The 14,020-nt window shown below is 42.6% G+C and overlaps 1 protein-coding gene and 1 long non-coding RNA gene across 5 annotated transcripts in view; one reads left to right on the plus strand and one right to left on the minus strand.

Annotated features, from left to right (window-relative positions):
• Positions 1 to 14,020, plus strand: part of LOC147800121 (uncharacterized) — a 54,984-nt gene that overhangs the window by 11,943 nt on the left and 29,021 nt on the right. The window lies entirely within an intron of this gene.
• LOC110977202 (acid-sensing ion channel 1-like) lies at positions 195 to 12,404 on the minus strand. Of its 3 annotated transcripts, none has more exons than XM_022231115.2 (10): positions 12,264 to 12,404; positions 9,216 to 9,695; positions 8,488 to 8,725; positions 7,488 to 7,616; positions 6,572 to 6,712; positions 5,357 to 5,496; positions 2,879 to 2,943; positions 1,816 to 2,011; positions 1,442 to 1,533; positions 195 to 1,138 (listed from the first exon to the last, which is right to left on the minus strand). In XM_022231115.2, the coding sequence occupies exons 2-10, from the start codon at positions 9,491 to 9,493 to the stop codon at positions 975 to 977; spliced, it is 1,443 nt and encodes a 480-aa protein (XP_022086807.2). In that variant the 5' UTR covers positions 9,494 to 9,695; positions 12,264 to 12,404; the 3' UTR covers positions 195 to 974. The 3 variants fall into 3 exon arrangements, with proteins under 3 accessions (XP_022086807.2, XP_022086808.2, XP_086986543.1); XM_087130417.1 differs by having other exon boundaries at positions 998 to 1,138; positions 1,417 to 1,533; XM_022231116.2 differs by lacking the exon at positions 12,264 to 12,404 and having other exon boundaries at positions 9,216 to 9,862.

Here is a 14,020-nt window from a genome sequence, read left to right on the forward strand (position 1 = left end):
GTGTAGTCAGACTTTGCGCGCAGGTGTGAATGTATAACCGCCTGCTTCCTTGCAAAATACCAAACAGTTACATGTGCTTTTATAGGAAATCGTCAACCTGTGATTTGTTGACGGTACACCATAAAAACAAGTTTTATTGTCTTAACACCGCCTTCTCGGTAACACTTTTTTATGAACGCGTCGTGGTGTTTTACAGTGTGTACAAGGCTGGGGCTATTGAATGGAGTATAAACAACTATATTTGGCGGATTTCAGAGTAAACGCACCAATTTAATGTACTGAGAGTGCGTTAGATTTGTTTCTCGTAAAATTTATTTTCCATTAAAACCTTGTTGGGCAAAGGTACAATATTTTGCAATAGTTGTTTATTTCTTTGGTAGATGAGGATCTTATAAAAATAACTGCCATAAAACCTTCTGAAGACTTTGAATTTGAACAGAAAGTGTTCCATCATCCCTCTTTTTTCGAGCATATAATCTCGAAAACTTCAAATAACAAATGAAGAAAAAGAATTTCTAACTGTCAACAAGGTTTTCTCAGTTAATGAGGCATAGCAGTAATAAGTAGTAAATAATCAGCTCCGTAAACAACCTGGGGAACTGAGACATCTGCGTCGATAAAATTGTCGGATTCAAATAAGCGGAAGTAATTGTTAGATCTCTAATTAGGCTAAGAACATCACAAAGCTGTATAACTGTGTTTTACGTTGGCTCTATTGTGCTCCTTGGCTCTGCCCTGGCACTTAAGTTGCACACTCATTTGATAAGCCAACAGATGACCAACAATATGGTGCGTGTATACCAAATCCCCTTTTTGCTTGAATCTGTGACCAGGTCAGATCAAAATACGGAGTACGAAAGACTCACAAAGCATCCAGAGACTTTGCTAATCAGTGATGGTGCTGCGACAGAGCCGTATTCAAGTAACACCCTAGTTTCCCACGCTGAATGCCACTGATGAGTCGTGTTCTAAATTTACACCTGGGTTTCTACAGCGTGTGTGATTTCACATTGTTCCTCAGGTCGTCCGGTAGGTCCGTGAATCCAACGCTTTATCTTCCTGCCGAGGTACGAGAAAATCTCCGCCAAAGTGATGCAACTTGCTCCGAGGAAGAGCCCCAGTTGGCCGCCAATGTCACCTGTGAGGAGGTAAACCCGAGATTACGCGTGATCGGAGTAGTGTGCGACCAAAATGAAGTGCATCCGAGGTGACTCGGGAACAGCAATAGGCACGTGCAAGGTCTTCCAAGGGACTTGTGATGGACTTGTGTGAAGGGACTTGTGATAGACTTGTCTACAAGACTGGTGTAACGCGCACTTGCGTGCAGCCATTTGGACTGCTCATGCTATCTGTTTCTGTATATGTTACGTCGGGTCTGCAATGCCGGCTTTTAATTAGAATAGTGTATTTTCGTACATGCGTCGATAAACATGATCCTTACTGATCAAAGCTGATGTGGTCATAGCTTCTGTCTGTTTGAACTTCTGGTAGCTGATGTCCTCATAAAATATTTGTACGGCGACAAAGTTTTTCCTGCATGGAAGAGAGACTGAAAATTATTACGTGTGGGTGTCACCAGATCAGACAGGTGACCCTCTTTAGATTGGATGTTCTTGGGGTCATCTTGTGGTGTGATATTTCAAGAAATATACAGGTAGTCACCTGTCTATTAGTACCAACAAATCTTCGTGAACCACAGCATGTACAAAATGGTGCAGTGCATGAGGAGTGCCGTATACATGCACGGGAGAAGATGACTCCAGCGCATAAATTCGGTAACCATCACTGAACCTAACGCCGTGTAAGCTGTCTTACCGTATGTACTCCCCTTCGGACTTCGCCCATGACACGCTGCTTTCGGAACTGGTGGATATGTTGCTAGCGAACAGCAACGATATCTGTAGTGCTTTCTCGTTTGGTATAAACGCACTCGAGAGCGACGTCGTGTAGGCTGTGTAGTTACACGAAACAGGACAATCGCACGATTGGGTGTCTCCGCGTAAAAGTTCAGCTAGAGTGGGAGAGTATATAAATATTTTATACGTTAATCATGGGCCGTTATGTCACTGAAACAGAAGCACCTGCCTGAACAATGTACACAGCTACATTGCCACACTTATTTCGAACTTGTACTTCAAATTACTAAAGGGAATTTTGAGTTGGGACTGTCCGTGATTTCTGCAGCACTGTTAAGTTCTCCCTCGCACATTGAACTTGGATTCTCTGTTGGAAAATCAGCACTCACTGCAGAAATAAGTGGAGGGTGCACCCCCCCGCTGTTAGCCATAGTACAATCTGGGTAACCGGAAAGGCAATGTTGGTGTGATTTGCTTGCAAATTTCAGAGCTGCAGGTGACTGAGTAACGGTGGAGTCCATTAAGTGAAGTCAAAATAACATCTAGTTGGTCCACTCCGTACAATTCTATCTCTCGTACCTCTTCAGGGTGACGGGAGCCCTTGCGCCTCCGCCCTGGACTACCACGGACCCAATGAAGTTTCCATGTTGGTATCTTCTATACTTTTAATTACCTTCTGTGTCTTAAAAAACCCTAACCGAGCCTCGACATTTCCTCTCTTGGTCGAGTGAGTGTATTTGTGTACTTGTGCCAATCTTTCGGGAGTTCTTCTGTCCACATGCCTTACGAACATTTCGACACTTCTTTGTGAAAACCAAATACTTATTCAGCCCAACTGTTTAATTGTTTTTCCGCATACGTGCTCCTTTCCTGCAGGCTGACACAAGGGAGGCCATAAACTGCAAATGACCCCAACATTTCCTCAAAAGTAATATAAGGGTGAAATGAATATCCATACTGTGATCATGAGATGATCCCCCAAACACTTGCTTCTTTTAAAACAGATAACACCACTGCCTCACCAATAGCTTGCCTTGCGCAGAACCTGGCTTCTTTGGGCGTACATTCAACTTCATCTCCTGGATGTCTGTGAAGACGGAAGATATCAGTAACTCTTTGGTACTGTTGCCTAGGAAAAGTCTTGACTGGAGAGTACCAAATCCCCCATGAATACTTCTATCAGTAGGTAAAGATTATTCCTTTGAATCTTGCACTTGTATCTCGTACGTACAAGTCTCAATTAACGCACGCCTGTTAAGCCCAAATGCGTCGAAAGCGTGCCCCTGGAATAGAATGATTCATCTCTTTCCAATTATCAACTCGCCTGTTGTTCTGCCCAGCTTCAAAGCCGTGCCTGTTTGTTTACCCCTGCTAGGCCTAGGGTGCTTGCCTGCCCGTTCTGAGTCCCCTGCACGAGTATAGCCCTCGAAGGGTGAGGGAGAACCTAAGCCGACTTTTAACGCCACTTCCCCCTTGCCAGACGTCTGGCCCGCTATATACGCATGTGTGAAAGTGTGCATTTTTACACGAGAATTAGGCCAATTTTCAGAAGGCGTTCTGTACCCACACCCATGGGCCAATTTCATTGAACGCGTACCGTAGCGTGATCATGCTGAGAGGATTCCTACTGAAAACGTGTTTATGAAAGGGACCTGTAGGCCTACTCAGTGTTTACGGAATATTCCCTTCTTCAGGCGAACTTTCTCAAAGTTGGCATCTGGAAGGGGGAATAACTGTGTGACCCTCGACATTGCGAGACTGGTATAGCATACAGCCAAGCACTCAGACTGAGACACATTTGTTCTAAAGACTCTTAATCTCGTCGGGCACAGGAACCGAAGAAGCATTTGACTGCAAGGGCCACAGCTATCCGATTCAAAACTTTATCAAGAGGGCCCGCTCCGTCCCAAGAAGTCTTGCTCTCAAGGAGAAGACCCCCATGAAGAAACCATCCTCAAGGTTCCCTCTGTCACCACTTTTCACCCGCGTCTTCCTCTCTTCCGCAGAATAATGACAATAATCACATCCTCCTCATTTCAGACCACTTTGACAGTGCCATCCCAGACAGCCCGCTTGTGGCCTACAGGCATTCCTACGGGACCTGATGATTCGGGCATAGGTCCCCTCCTTAGATACACTCCCCTTCCCCAGCATGGCACCTTCAAGTGTGACTCTAACAGTTGTGTTGTTTGCCAGAACCACGTCTGAAATCTGGCACATTGTCTGCATGAATGTTCCTCAAGTGCCACCCACAAAACTAATGGCACCATTTCCCTTGCCTACTGGGTGTGCCGTGTTCGGTATCTCAGAGAGAATAAGAACTCTATCGAGCAGCGTGTCTGTGGCCACAGATCTATTGTCAACACCAAGCGACTAGATACCCCCGTAGGCCATCACTTCAAACTTCCTAACCATTCCATTTCTGATATGGCCTTTATACAGGGCATAGAATCACCTTGTAGGCTCGCTTCAGTAGGGAGAAACTGTGGGCCAAACGCCTCTGGACCATGCAACCCCACAGCCTGAACATCTACGAGGGAAACTATGCCTTTACGCCTTCACCCCTTCTTTTTGTATTGCATTCATCCGTACCTGGTCGATTCCCTGCTTGCTTGTTTGTCCCTGTCCAATTGTCATTTTGCCTTTGAGAATGATTCTGCTAGGATGGAAATGTCAGGCCCTCCTATTTTTATGATTTGTATTTTAGGTCACTGTAGCCAGCAAGCAGTTTGCAGCAGTTTTGTATTATACAGTGTTTACTCTTTCCGCGTGTTAGATTGCTTACTCGAGTAAGCACAGATGCGTTCGATATGACAATCACGTGACTTTTCGTGGTTACTGGGGGACAGGCCCAAATATCCAACCCGCCGAGCTGGTTCCTTCAGAAAGAATCCCGCCATGCAGTGCAAAACATACAGGCTCGATTGAGCAGAGCGAAGGAAAGTTGATGCCGCCTAAAGAATTCAGAAAAGAAAATCATTGTGTGTAGGGGCAAAGCCAAGTAAGTTATTTGAAACAAAGAAGAAATCCAATAAGCGGCTTTCAACAAGCAAAGCATATACTTGTTGTATTGGCCCCATAGATATATCAACCAAGACAGACTGATAATCTCCCATTCAGAATCGACTTCAGGAGTTAAAGGTGGTGACGGCATCGAACTATCGCTACAGTCGTCGCCATTTCTCCAGTCCAGGCGCTTACCTATATAGATGAATATTTACCGGGTGCAATCACTCCTCTAAAGATCTTAATGGGCCCTCAGCTGGACCAAGAGAGGGCGTACATTTCCTAGCCATGGAGGCTTCTTTGTTAAACTGCTCAACGCTGGTTCACGAATGACAAGGAAATGAGTTGTAGTCGCATCGCTACCGAGAAAATAAATACTCCCGACCAACATGGCTCTTTTCAACCGATGAGAGGACGCCTCTGCTTAAGGCGGGCACTATTATTCATCTGAATATTGTGAATCGCCCACATTGAGAGGAGAGATTAGATCTTACTCTATTAGCCTACAGCGGCACTTTTCCCAAATCGCCTTTGCTCTGCACTCAATGTTGCATCCTTCCAAGGTGTAGTTGTCATATCTCTTCAGCGTCCGGGAGGCGTCGCATTTTCCATACGGAGGCTCAAGATTTAAATACTGAAAGAAAGCAGAGTGCCAAATTTCCTTTCAATTTACTTGACCGGCCTTGGAGTCTCCGAGTGTTTGTCTAATATTGCCGCCTACTCTCTGCTGAGAATGCTGATAATGCATTTTACAAATATAGAACTTTAGAGGTTGTTTTTCTTGGTTTGAAAACCTGCATAAATCCCCGTCAGAACGTTGATCCCACGTCCATGAATTATTTGGTCTATTCAACCGTACAGGTTGAATAGAACTTCCTTCTCTTGACTGGTTCCCGCCCTATGTCATAGGTCTTATTCCCGTTTGATAAGAAAGAGGAAAATAAGGGAGGAACGGAAACCAGTCTAACAGTGCATAGAAGTGTGGGTAACGTTTCGGACACAAATCTGTTTCGCAAAATGACGGACGTTAATTAATACGCGAGCGGTGACTAGATGTTCCTCAAGAAAATCAGAAGAAAATCTATGCAGGTTTTGTACACAACAAATAACAAATGCTCCAAATTCATAAACATTATTTGTATGATATATTGGAACATGGAATATTGGAACATGCGCGCCGCAACAAAACCACCTTGGTACACAGCTGCTTAACAGTAATCCTCGCCTCTGCCTCTTTCTTTTTCATTATCAAGCTACACGGATAAGGATTTTATAAACACTGGGCATATGATCTATACACTGTCATATCCATTCCTCCATCCTGTATTGATTTACTAGGATTCTCCTTCGAGCCTGCTTCCCCTTAAATTTGAATTTGATACTCTCCTGACGACGAGACGGGCACAGCTAGACTAAACTCTCTTCATGTACTACCTTTTCGTAGTTCCATCAGTGGCGAAGCTAAGAGTTAACGCCTATCCAACTTGATGAGGCCCGTCTCTCTTATTTTCTTCTTCCCACCTCCCGACAACTTCAGCAAATATACGAAAAAATGTACAAAAAAGCATATACATGTACATGTACCGGTACTTTATTGTGAGCTAACTCCGTGAATTCCATCGAGAAATTGATACCCCTAAATGCAACCCCTTGCATATTTGACACGAGTAGGGCAGTTGGCTTGGTCAGTGTTGCATTTCAGTGATTACCTGTTGCCTTCGAATAGCCAAAAATGCGTGTTCGCCGGGCGATAAAGCAAACCCTGATGACTCGACCGTAGGTGGGGTTGCTTGATCGTGCACTTGGATCTTCAAACCGGCGTCCACATGCTCTGTTTCGGTGTACTCGCTCTGGGATAACGACAAACAAGTGGATCTTTAAACACAAGTGCATGCGCCAACCAGTTGTATTGAAGTCAAGTCACAAGCAATTCTTGGACTTGACATTGACTCGCAGTACTCACTGTGACTCAACTTGAGTCACTGTGGTCTGACCAGATGTAGAAACCCAAAGGTAGATTTCAAAATGCCCCAAATGACTTTCTCTCGTGTTTTTATTGATTGCATCGTGTTCAGATATTTGTGATTTCAATTGACTCGAACACTGAAATACTTGACTCGACTTTTTTGCCTATTGACTCGACTCGATTCAAGTCACTACATTACAATGACTCGACTCTCCTAGAGTTACAAAAATGATTGACTCGTTACAACTCTGATATTTGATTGCCTTTGGATTTGGGTTTGATGAATCCAACAACAGCAGTGCTGTACATTCACTGTCAATGAATCACATCAAGACAGAATGCTTAGAGAATGACAGAATGCTGTTAATGTCCAAACCCAGTACAGTGCGTCACAGCCCCCAATGCCGATTTAAAGACGTTTTCTACTAGTTTCTCTCTACACACCGCTTCGCTGTAATTCTCCAGATCTTTACCCTGTTTCCAAATGCCTAAAACATATATCCAAGATCAAGCGTGATGTGAGTAAGCATCTTTTGTGTTGAACTGTCTCTGTAGCCATTTTCTTCGTTTAGTGTTTACGTTTTTAAAATTTTCTTTAAGGTGCAGGGCCTTGCATTGGACAAGTTGTATTTAAAACTATGTTTACAGATGGCAGTTACCTGTTTTATGTCGATCAGCATCGCTAATCCGTTTCTGCTACCCGGAAAGCTCTCGGTCAGAATCGGGCCCGTTTTACCGGAGTTGAAGGTCCAGCAATTACCATGGGAAGTGAACACGTGCGAAAAATTCTGCAATACAGATGAGATGCACTCTTAGTATTTAATAGGTACTAAGGGACATTACTTCGTTGCTGAAAACCTGTTCAAATAAATGGTGGAACTGACGTCATGTGCACAAAAGTGACGTTTAAGTAAAAAAGCAAAGCGTGTTGGTGACGTGGCTTTGATCAACGCATTGCATTGCGGAAAGCAAGTGGACAAGCGCACTGACTTGCGCATACGGCGCAAAGGACGCAAAACAACAGCTTATTGCCTTTACTTTGAGTGGTTTGAAAATTTGACAGACATTGTTTCCTTTAGATTGAGTACAGGGTTAACGATGAAATCGACAGTAAGTCAACAGGTCTGACTTTTATAACATAAAATCCCCTCATTTCTTACAGTGAAAAATGACCACACTAGGGCAAGTTCGGGCGAAGACCAAAAGGCCACTCTCATTTCGCCTAACAGCCTGTATGGGTGGCCAAAGTTTGCAGAAATATCATCTTTTGATTGGTCTTCGATTTTACCTCGAGTTCGTTCGAATTGATATTTGCTCCATTAATTTTAATAGGCATGAATTATTCTACTTTTACTTTTGTACCAACTCGTTGGCCAATCATAGTTTTAGCAGCCACTTTTAGAAAACACGTGGCTGTGATGCCAAAAGAGCAGATCCTATTTGTCGGTTTCAATGTTCTCTGGTAAACTTTGCACAAAATACTGCTGGGCACTAAGCAGAATCGCAAAGTGATTGACAAAAACTGTCTCTTGCCATTCGGTTTCAGGTCAATATTCCACTGATCTCCATGACAAAACAATCCTGATAGACCATTGGCTGTTACAAGCGAAATCACTGGCCTCTATTTAACCCACCTACAAATTGCAATGAAAGAATTACCGCTTCGGAGCAGCTGTTTCTCTCTCCGTACCACTGGCAGGAGAGCAGAGTCACGTCGTCCATGCGGAAGCCGGCCCGCAGCGTGAACTCGGTGTAGTTGAAGTCTGGGTGCGGACTATCAATCTCGTCAATTGCGTCGTCGTCGTCGTAGTAGTCATGGTAAAAATCGTAGTTGTCTAGCTGCCAGATGTAGGCCAGTACGTCTTCATCGTCCTGGGTCAACGCTCCTGCACGGTATCTGCAAGAGAAAATTGAAGCAATCACTCAAACTACTACAGCCAAACTACTCAGCTAGCCGTGCCTAATTCGGCGGTCTCTTTGTCCGAAATTTTGAGATTACCCCCCGAAGGACCTTTAAACCATCACTCCCAAGACTGTGATACTGCTGACTACATACTTACTTTTACTGATCGCAGTGACGACAGGCCACAGAGATGACAAAGAAAGTGACGACATGGACCAGGAATAAATACAACGTGGATTAAAAGACCAATGGACAGGTCGGAAATCTGTATCCGAGAGACTTATCCAAAGTTATAAATTTGAATGTCTTCCGGAAGGTACACTTCAGACAGCCAAGCTCCATTATGTACTCATGGGGTGACATTTTGCTTGAATACATGTACCCGGCCACGATGACTTCTACACAACGCTCAGGTGAGAGTGGGCTACCCTAAGTAGTGGCCGTAGTTATTGTGATTGTGGTATTATAGTAGTCTGTAACCCACCTGTTGAAGTTGCAGACGGTGACCGCTGGGAAGGAGAGGTGCCCGACGTACTCCACCGAGATCTCGGTGTTGGTCTCGTACTGAAGGAACCGACGGAACCGGTCCGAGATCTGCCAGGCGCAGACGCAGAGGCACGTCAGCAAGATGGCGATCCAGAAGACCCGGACGAGGAGCCTACTGGCTTGGAAGACCTTGGCGATGCCGTGGAGGCTGGTGGACTCGGCGAACTCCCGCTCCAGGCTGGGCCGGGGAAACTGATCAGCGACCGTTTTTGCCATCTTCTACCTGCTCCTCCTCATCAATAATGCTGTAATTGCCACAATCACACTCCAGCCACACGATAATTTTGGACGGGCACGCTTGTGATATTAATTTTAACGTGAGGTCGTGCATAGGTGTCACCTAGCCGTGTCCTTTTGACTGCAATCAGTTTTACTGCACGATGACGTGTTGTTTATTCGACAAATCCACAGCACTCCACTGTTGGAGGGAGATACACAAACTTAAAAGTAAATTTTCCAACCACCACTCGATGCTGTCACAGTGAAAAATGCACTTCGACCTTGCCGGTGCATGATCAGGGAACTCATAAACGTCCTGTGGTCCATGGATTTTTCAAGACAAATTATTGATGCTGCGTTTTAAGTTATAAGAACGAGCAGCGTTTTTCCTGATGCTACTCGAAACAGTTCCCTAAATGATGAAACACTTAGTCCAAAATAGTCCAAAGTAAATAAATGTTTTGGAAGCGAAAGTATGCAAATTCTAACATAATTTGTTCTAAAGATACACACGTTTTCGAGGATTGCAATGACTGGAAGATAAAGACTGAAAAGAAGTCGATCTAGAAATAAATTGCCGTGGCTGTATACAAACAAAGTTAAAGCTGCAATGAATTTTTCTTAGACACAATTTTTCTGCAACTTTCTACTCTCCTGGAATATATGAAAACTCTTTTACACTCCTGCGAGGTTAGATGTTTTGACAGGTGAATATTTCACCCCCCTTATTACCCTTTCTTGCCTCCTTTAATTGTTCCACTTCATGTGTAACAATATTTAACGTCAATTTTGTAGGGGAATGGCGCTGAACGCTTTACATTGCCTTGTGTGCGTCTTTGAATAATTGCGGTGCATGTAGAGTGATAGTTTTCATATTAACGAGTTGACATTGTGATCCATTGCATTTCAGTCACACGACTGGTTTGATTATTGAAACCTTCAGTTCAATTCAACCGAGTTCACTTTTAAATTCATACAAAAGTAACATTTTAACCCATTCACAATGCTTATTTCGCAATATGATAATTTTTACTACCCATATTTTACTGAATTTTCTAATGACAATGATGACTCTAAACACACGCTTAGGATCTTCCTTGACCTCTCTTACCCTGAAACAGTGCTATGTATAATCATGTATCATTTGGACATGTAACAATGGAAGCCATATACATGTGTGTGAATATATAATAAGGTCAGCCGAGTGTCGTAGCCTATCCCGGATCATGTCATGTAGAATCACATGTCATATGATATGTAACAGAAGACGCTGTACATTTAGCTCGCTGAGTGTCGCACGCCAGTGTCGAATCTATTATGTGATACATGGAACCAGTGTAATATATCGCTGAGTTATATTCATATGAAGTAAACCTTTTTTTCTTGTAGACACTAAAAAGCATTGTGTATTATTACTCATTCGTAAGAATGAACCACTCAACAAGAGAAATTGATTTCTCTTTCCTGGATAATTTTTTGTTGTTTTACAAAATATTGTCATTAATGTGTTTGGACGTACAAAATCTGTTGGCCTTTTTGGCACATCTGCTACTGTGGAGGAAAGAACAGGTCAATTGTTTTTTAGCTGTATTTTACAAAACTCGATGATTTGGAGGTATACAATTACCTGCAGCGATTTATGGTTTTAAAAAGGAACAAAATTTCTGTTTTCTCAGGCTGGAAACCAGTCTCACTGGGCAGAAATATCAAAGATTGACGGAGGCTTGAGAAAAGCACGTTTCTTTACGATTTCTTTATGAGCACAATCGTTATTTATATCGAAAGTCAGTAAATTGACCAGCGTCCTCGGTCACACCTTCAATCACTGAGTATGCTTGCGTATAGACTAAAATCTAGAACTAATTATCTTAAAATGTTTCAAATTTGAGTACTACAGTTTTCGTCATATCCTTTATCACTATTTGTAGGGTTAAGAATGGTTGTAGGTAGTACTGAAATAAAAACCACAGCCAACACCGGTACCCTTTAAAGTCCACACACCGATAGCAGCCCATTCCTGGTAATGGACTTCATACGCTTTGTGCATGATTTATCACGTTATCTGTCTCCTGAGGCTATAGGGGAGATCCCCTACCCAAATAACCTTTCAGGGTGGTGGGAGATATACTAAAGTATGATTACATGGGGGGACTCTTGCCTGGTGGATGACTCGTTGCCCAGAAATGCGTGGTTGTTTTTTGTTCTGTTTTGTTTGTTTTGTTTTTTTTTAGTTTGTTCGAGATGTCCATCTATATGGTGGCTGTACCGATGGTTTTTAAGAGCGAACTCCGGAGCTGTGTCAAATTCAACTCCCCATATTCACATTCTGTTTATCTCCGATGCATTTGTTCCACTGCGTGGGAGCCTCAGGACATGATCCAAAGAGACTTGATGGATGTAATTTACACTAAAATCCACGAGCACCCCTTCAGTCATGGTGTTTTATCATTATTTCTCAAGGCTCGTATCACTAATACCGTCTTTTTATTGATATGAGTCAGACAAATGCTTCCTGTTACAATATTCTTTCATGCGCCTGCTTTTAAAAGCTGGAGGTTTCTCTTGACAAGAACTTCCACCTATTTTTTTTTCTCGAAAAGACTTCGTAAAATATTTTCGACCACAGTGATATTTGTAAAACTTACTTTGATTGGTGAGATTATGTTTGTCCAATAATTTAGTGTTACATGTAGTTTCACGGATGATATGAATTCCGTCTTTGACCACTGTTCAATACGTAAAATATACAATGTACATTAAAGCTCACCTGGTTAAAGCAACGAAAACGGCAATCAGGAATGACCGCTGAAGAAGACTCTAGCTTCTCAACAAAAATACTGTGACTAATTCTTGGCCGTCCCGATCCTTTGGCTTCACTTGAAGATGTTACCCGGCTTTGACGTACCGTACCAACAGAAATGACAACGTAGATTGTATATTTCAAGGATCATGAAACGCCAGGGTGCTGAAAACCTTCAGTAAACAGTTGTATCTGCTGGTATACCAAATGAACATGCGCGTAGGTTAGAATAAGCAACTGCGGGCATCCAAATGTAAATTGAAATTTAAAATTAAACTGAAATGTTACGGGTGGTATTGAATGTGGTCAAAGGTGGGTTTCAGTTGGTCGGACTAAGCGGGAGATTGAGTAGAGCAAAAATATTGTAACGTCACTCTTTGGGTAGGGAGCCGTTATCAAAGAGAATAACAGAGAGTCATTGAACTGACTTACACACACTACTGATTTATTCTGAAGACTTATTTCCATCGTGTCCATGTTTAAAGTGATCAACTTCTGTTGCTAGTGAGGCTGGATATTGCTGTATGAGATGTTCATCGTAGGAAACAGTAAGCAGAGAACAGCTCGTGCAAATCTCAGCTGTTTGTTATACGTAACCATTGGGAAACAAATCTGAATTAAAATAAAAGATGAAATAAAACTAAAATGAAAGGGACATGTAAAAATGGAACTAAAATGGAAGGGGTGTGTAAAAATGAAGGAGACTCTTTAAAAACATCATATCGTTCAACATAAGGAGCGCTTCGCTTTAATTGGAAATCGCTAATCTCAACAGAAAATTGTCCCGCGTCAAATCTAAAAATTTGAGCGTTAACCGTATTGACCGTCTAAAATAATCTACTTTAGTACTGAGAGCGTTTCTCACCGGTGTGTGTGACGTTGTAATTTAATATGCTTTTACTGTTTCTGTCAAGTCTGATCTATCAGTTTTTGAAGAATGTCCAAACCGTACATTCTTAAAACTGTACATTCGTAAGAATAATCGACACTTTACAGAATAGGATGACTTCGCAAGAGGGGTTTAATGGAAGAGCTACACGCTCACGAACGGTCAAGGAGTTGTTACTCCGGAGCTGCGGCCCTCTAGGGAATGAACGATGCTGACAGCCGGATAGAGCTGGTCGGTTTACATAGACTTTCGGGGCCGCGTCTTAGCCAATGAGAGCACTGGATTCGGGTGGTTATGAACAATTCATATGCGTAGAAAGTCTATGGAAGAAAACTTTATGGGGATTTTGTGTACACTTGGTCTGGCCGACTTTGTTTCTTCTCCGCGAAGTTTTGGAGCGGGATGTTGAAAGGCTGCTCGAGGGTGTGCTGCAGGGGACTTAATCAACGAGGCAAAGGAAATGGTGATCTTTGAATATAAATAATAAATAAATATTTGAAAGGAAGGTTGAGGTCGTAATACACGGTGTAAAACCTTTCCCACTTTTAAATTTATATATCAACAAGTGTGACATGAAGGTACAAGAAGTCAAATACACGAAATTAACGTATCAAAATTATGCTGCATTCTAAGCACTCTGTTAATCTATTTTATCACTCGAAGATAAAAATGCATGAACGTACAAGAAGTCAAGTACACGAAATTAACGTATCAAAATTATGCTGCATTCTAAGCACTCTGTTAATCTATTTCATCACTCGAAGATAAAAATGCATGAACGTACAAGAAGTGAAGTACACGAAATTAACGTATCAAAATTATGCTGCATTCTAAG

The sequence above is a fragment of the Acanthaster planci genome, linkage group LG02 (assembly GCF_054643075.1).
Source record: "Acanthaster planci isolate LZ-2023a linkage group LG02, COTS_SCS, whole genome shotgun sequence".
In the NCBI taxonomy this organism is placed as follows: Eukaryota; Metazoa; Echinodermata; class Asteroidea; order Valvatida; family Acanthasteridae; genus Acanthaster; species Acanthaster planci.

What these genes read in the sequence shown, in the direction of transcription:
- LOC110977202 (XM_022231115.2), bottom strand. Translation starts at nt 9,493, where the DNA reads ATGGCAAAAACGGTCGCTGATCAGTTTCCCCGGCCCAGCCTGGAGCGG. An exon ending in TGGCTATTCGAAGGCAACAG is followed by an intron (nt 5,497 to 6,571) that starts GTAATCACTGAA and finishes GCTTTCTTTCAG; the next exon opens with TATTTAAATCTTGAGCCTCC. An exon ending in CTGCGCAAGGCAAGCTATTG is followed by an intron (nt 2,012 to 2,878) that starts GTGAGGCAGTGG and finishes CTCCCACTCTAG; the next exon opens with CTGAACTTTTACGCGGAGAC.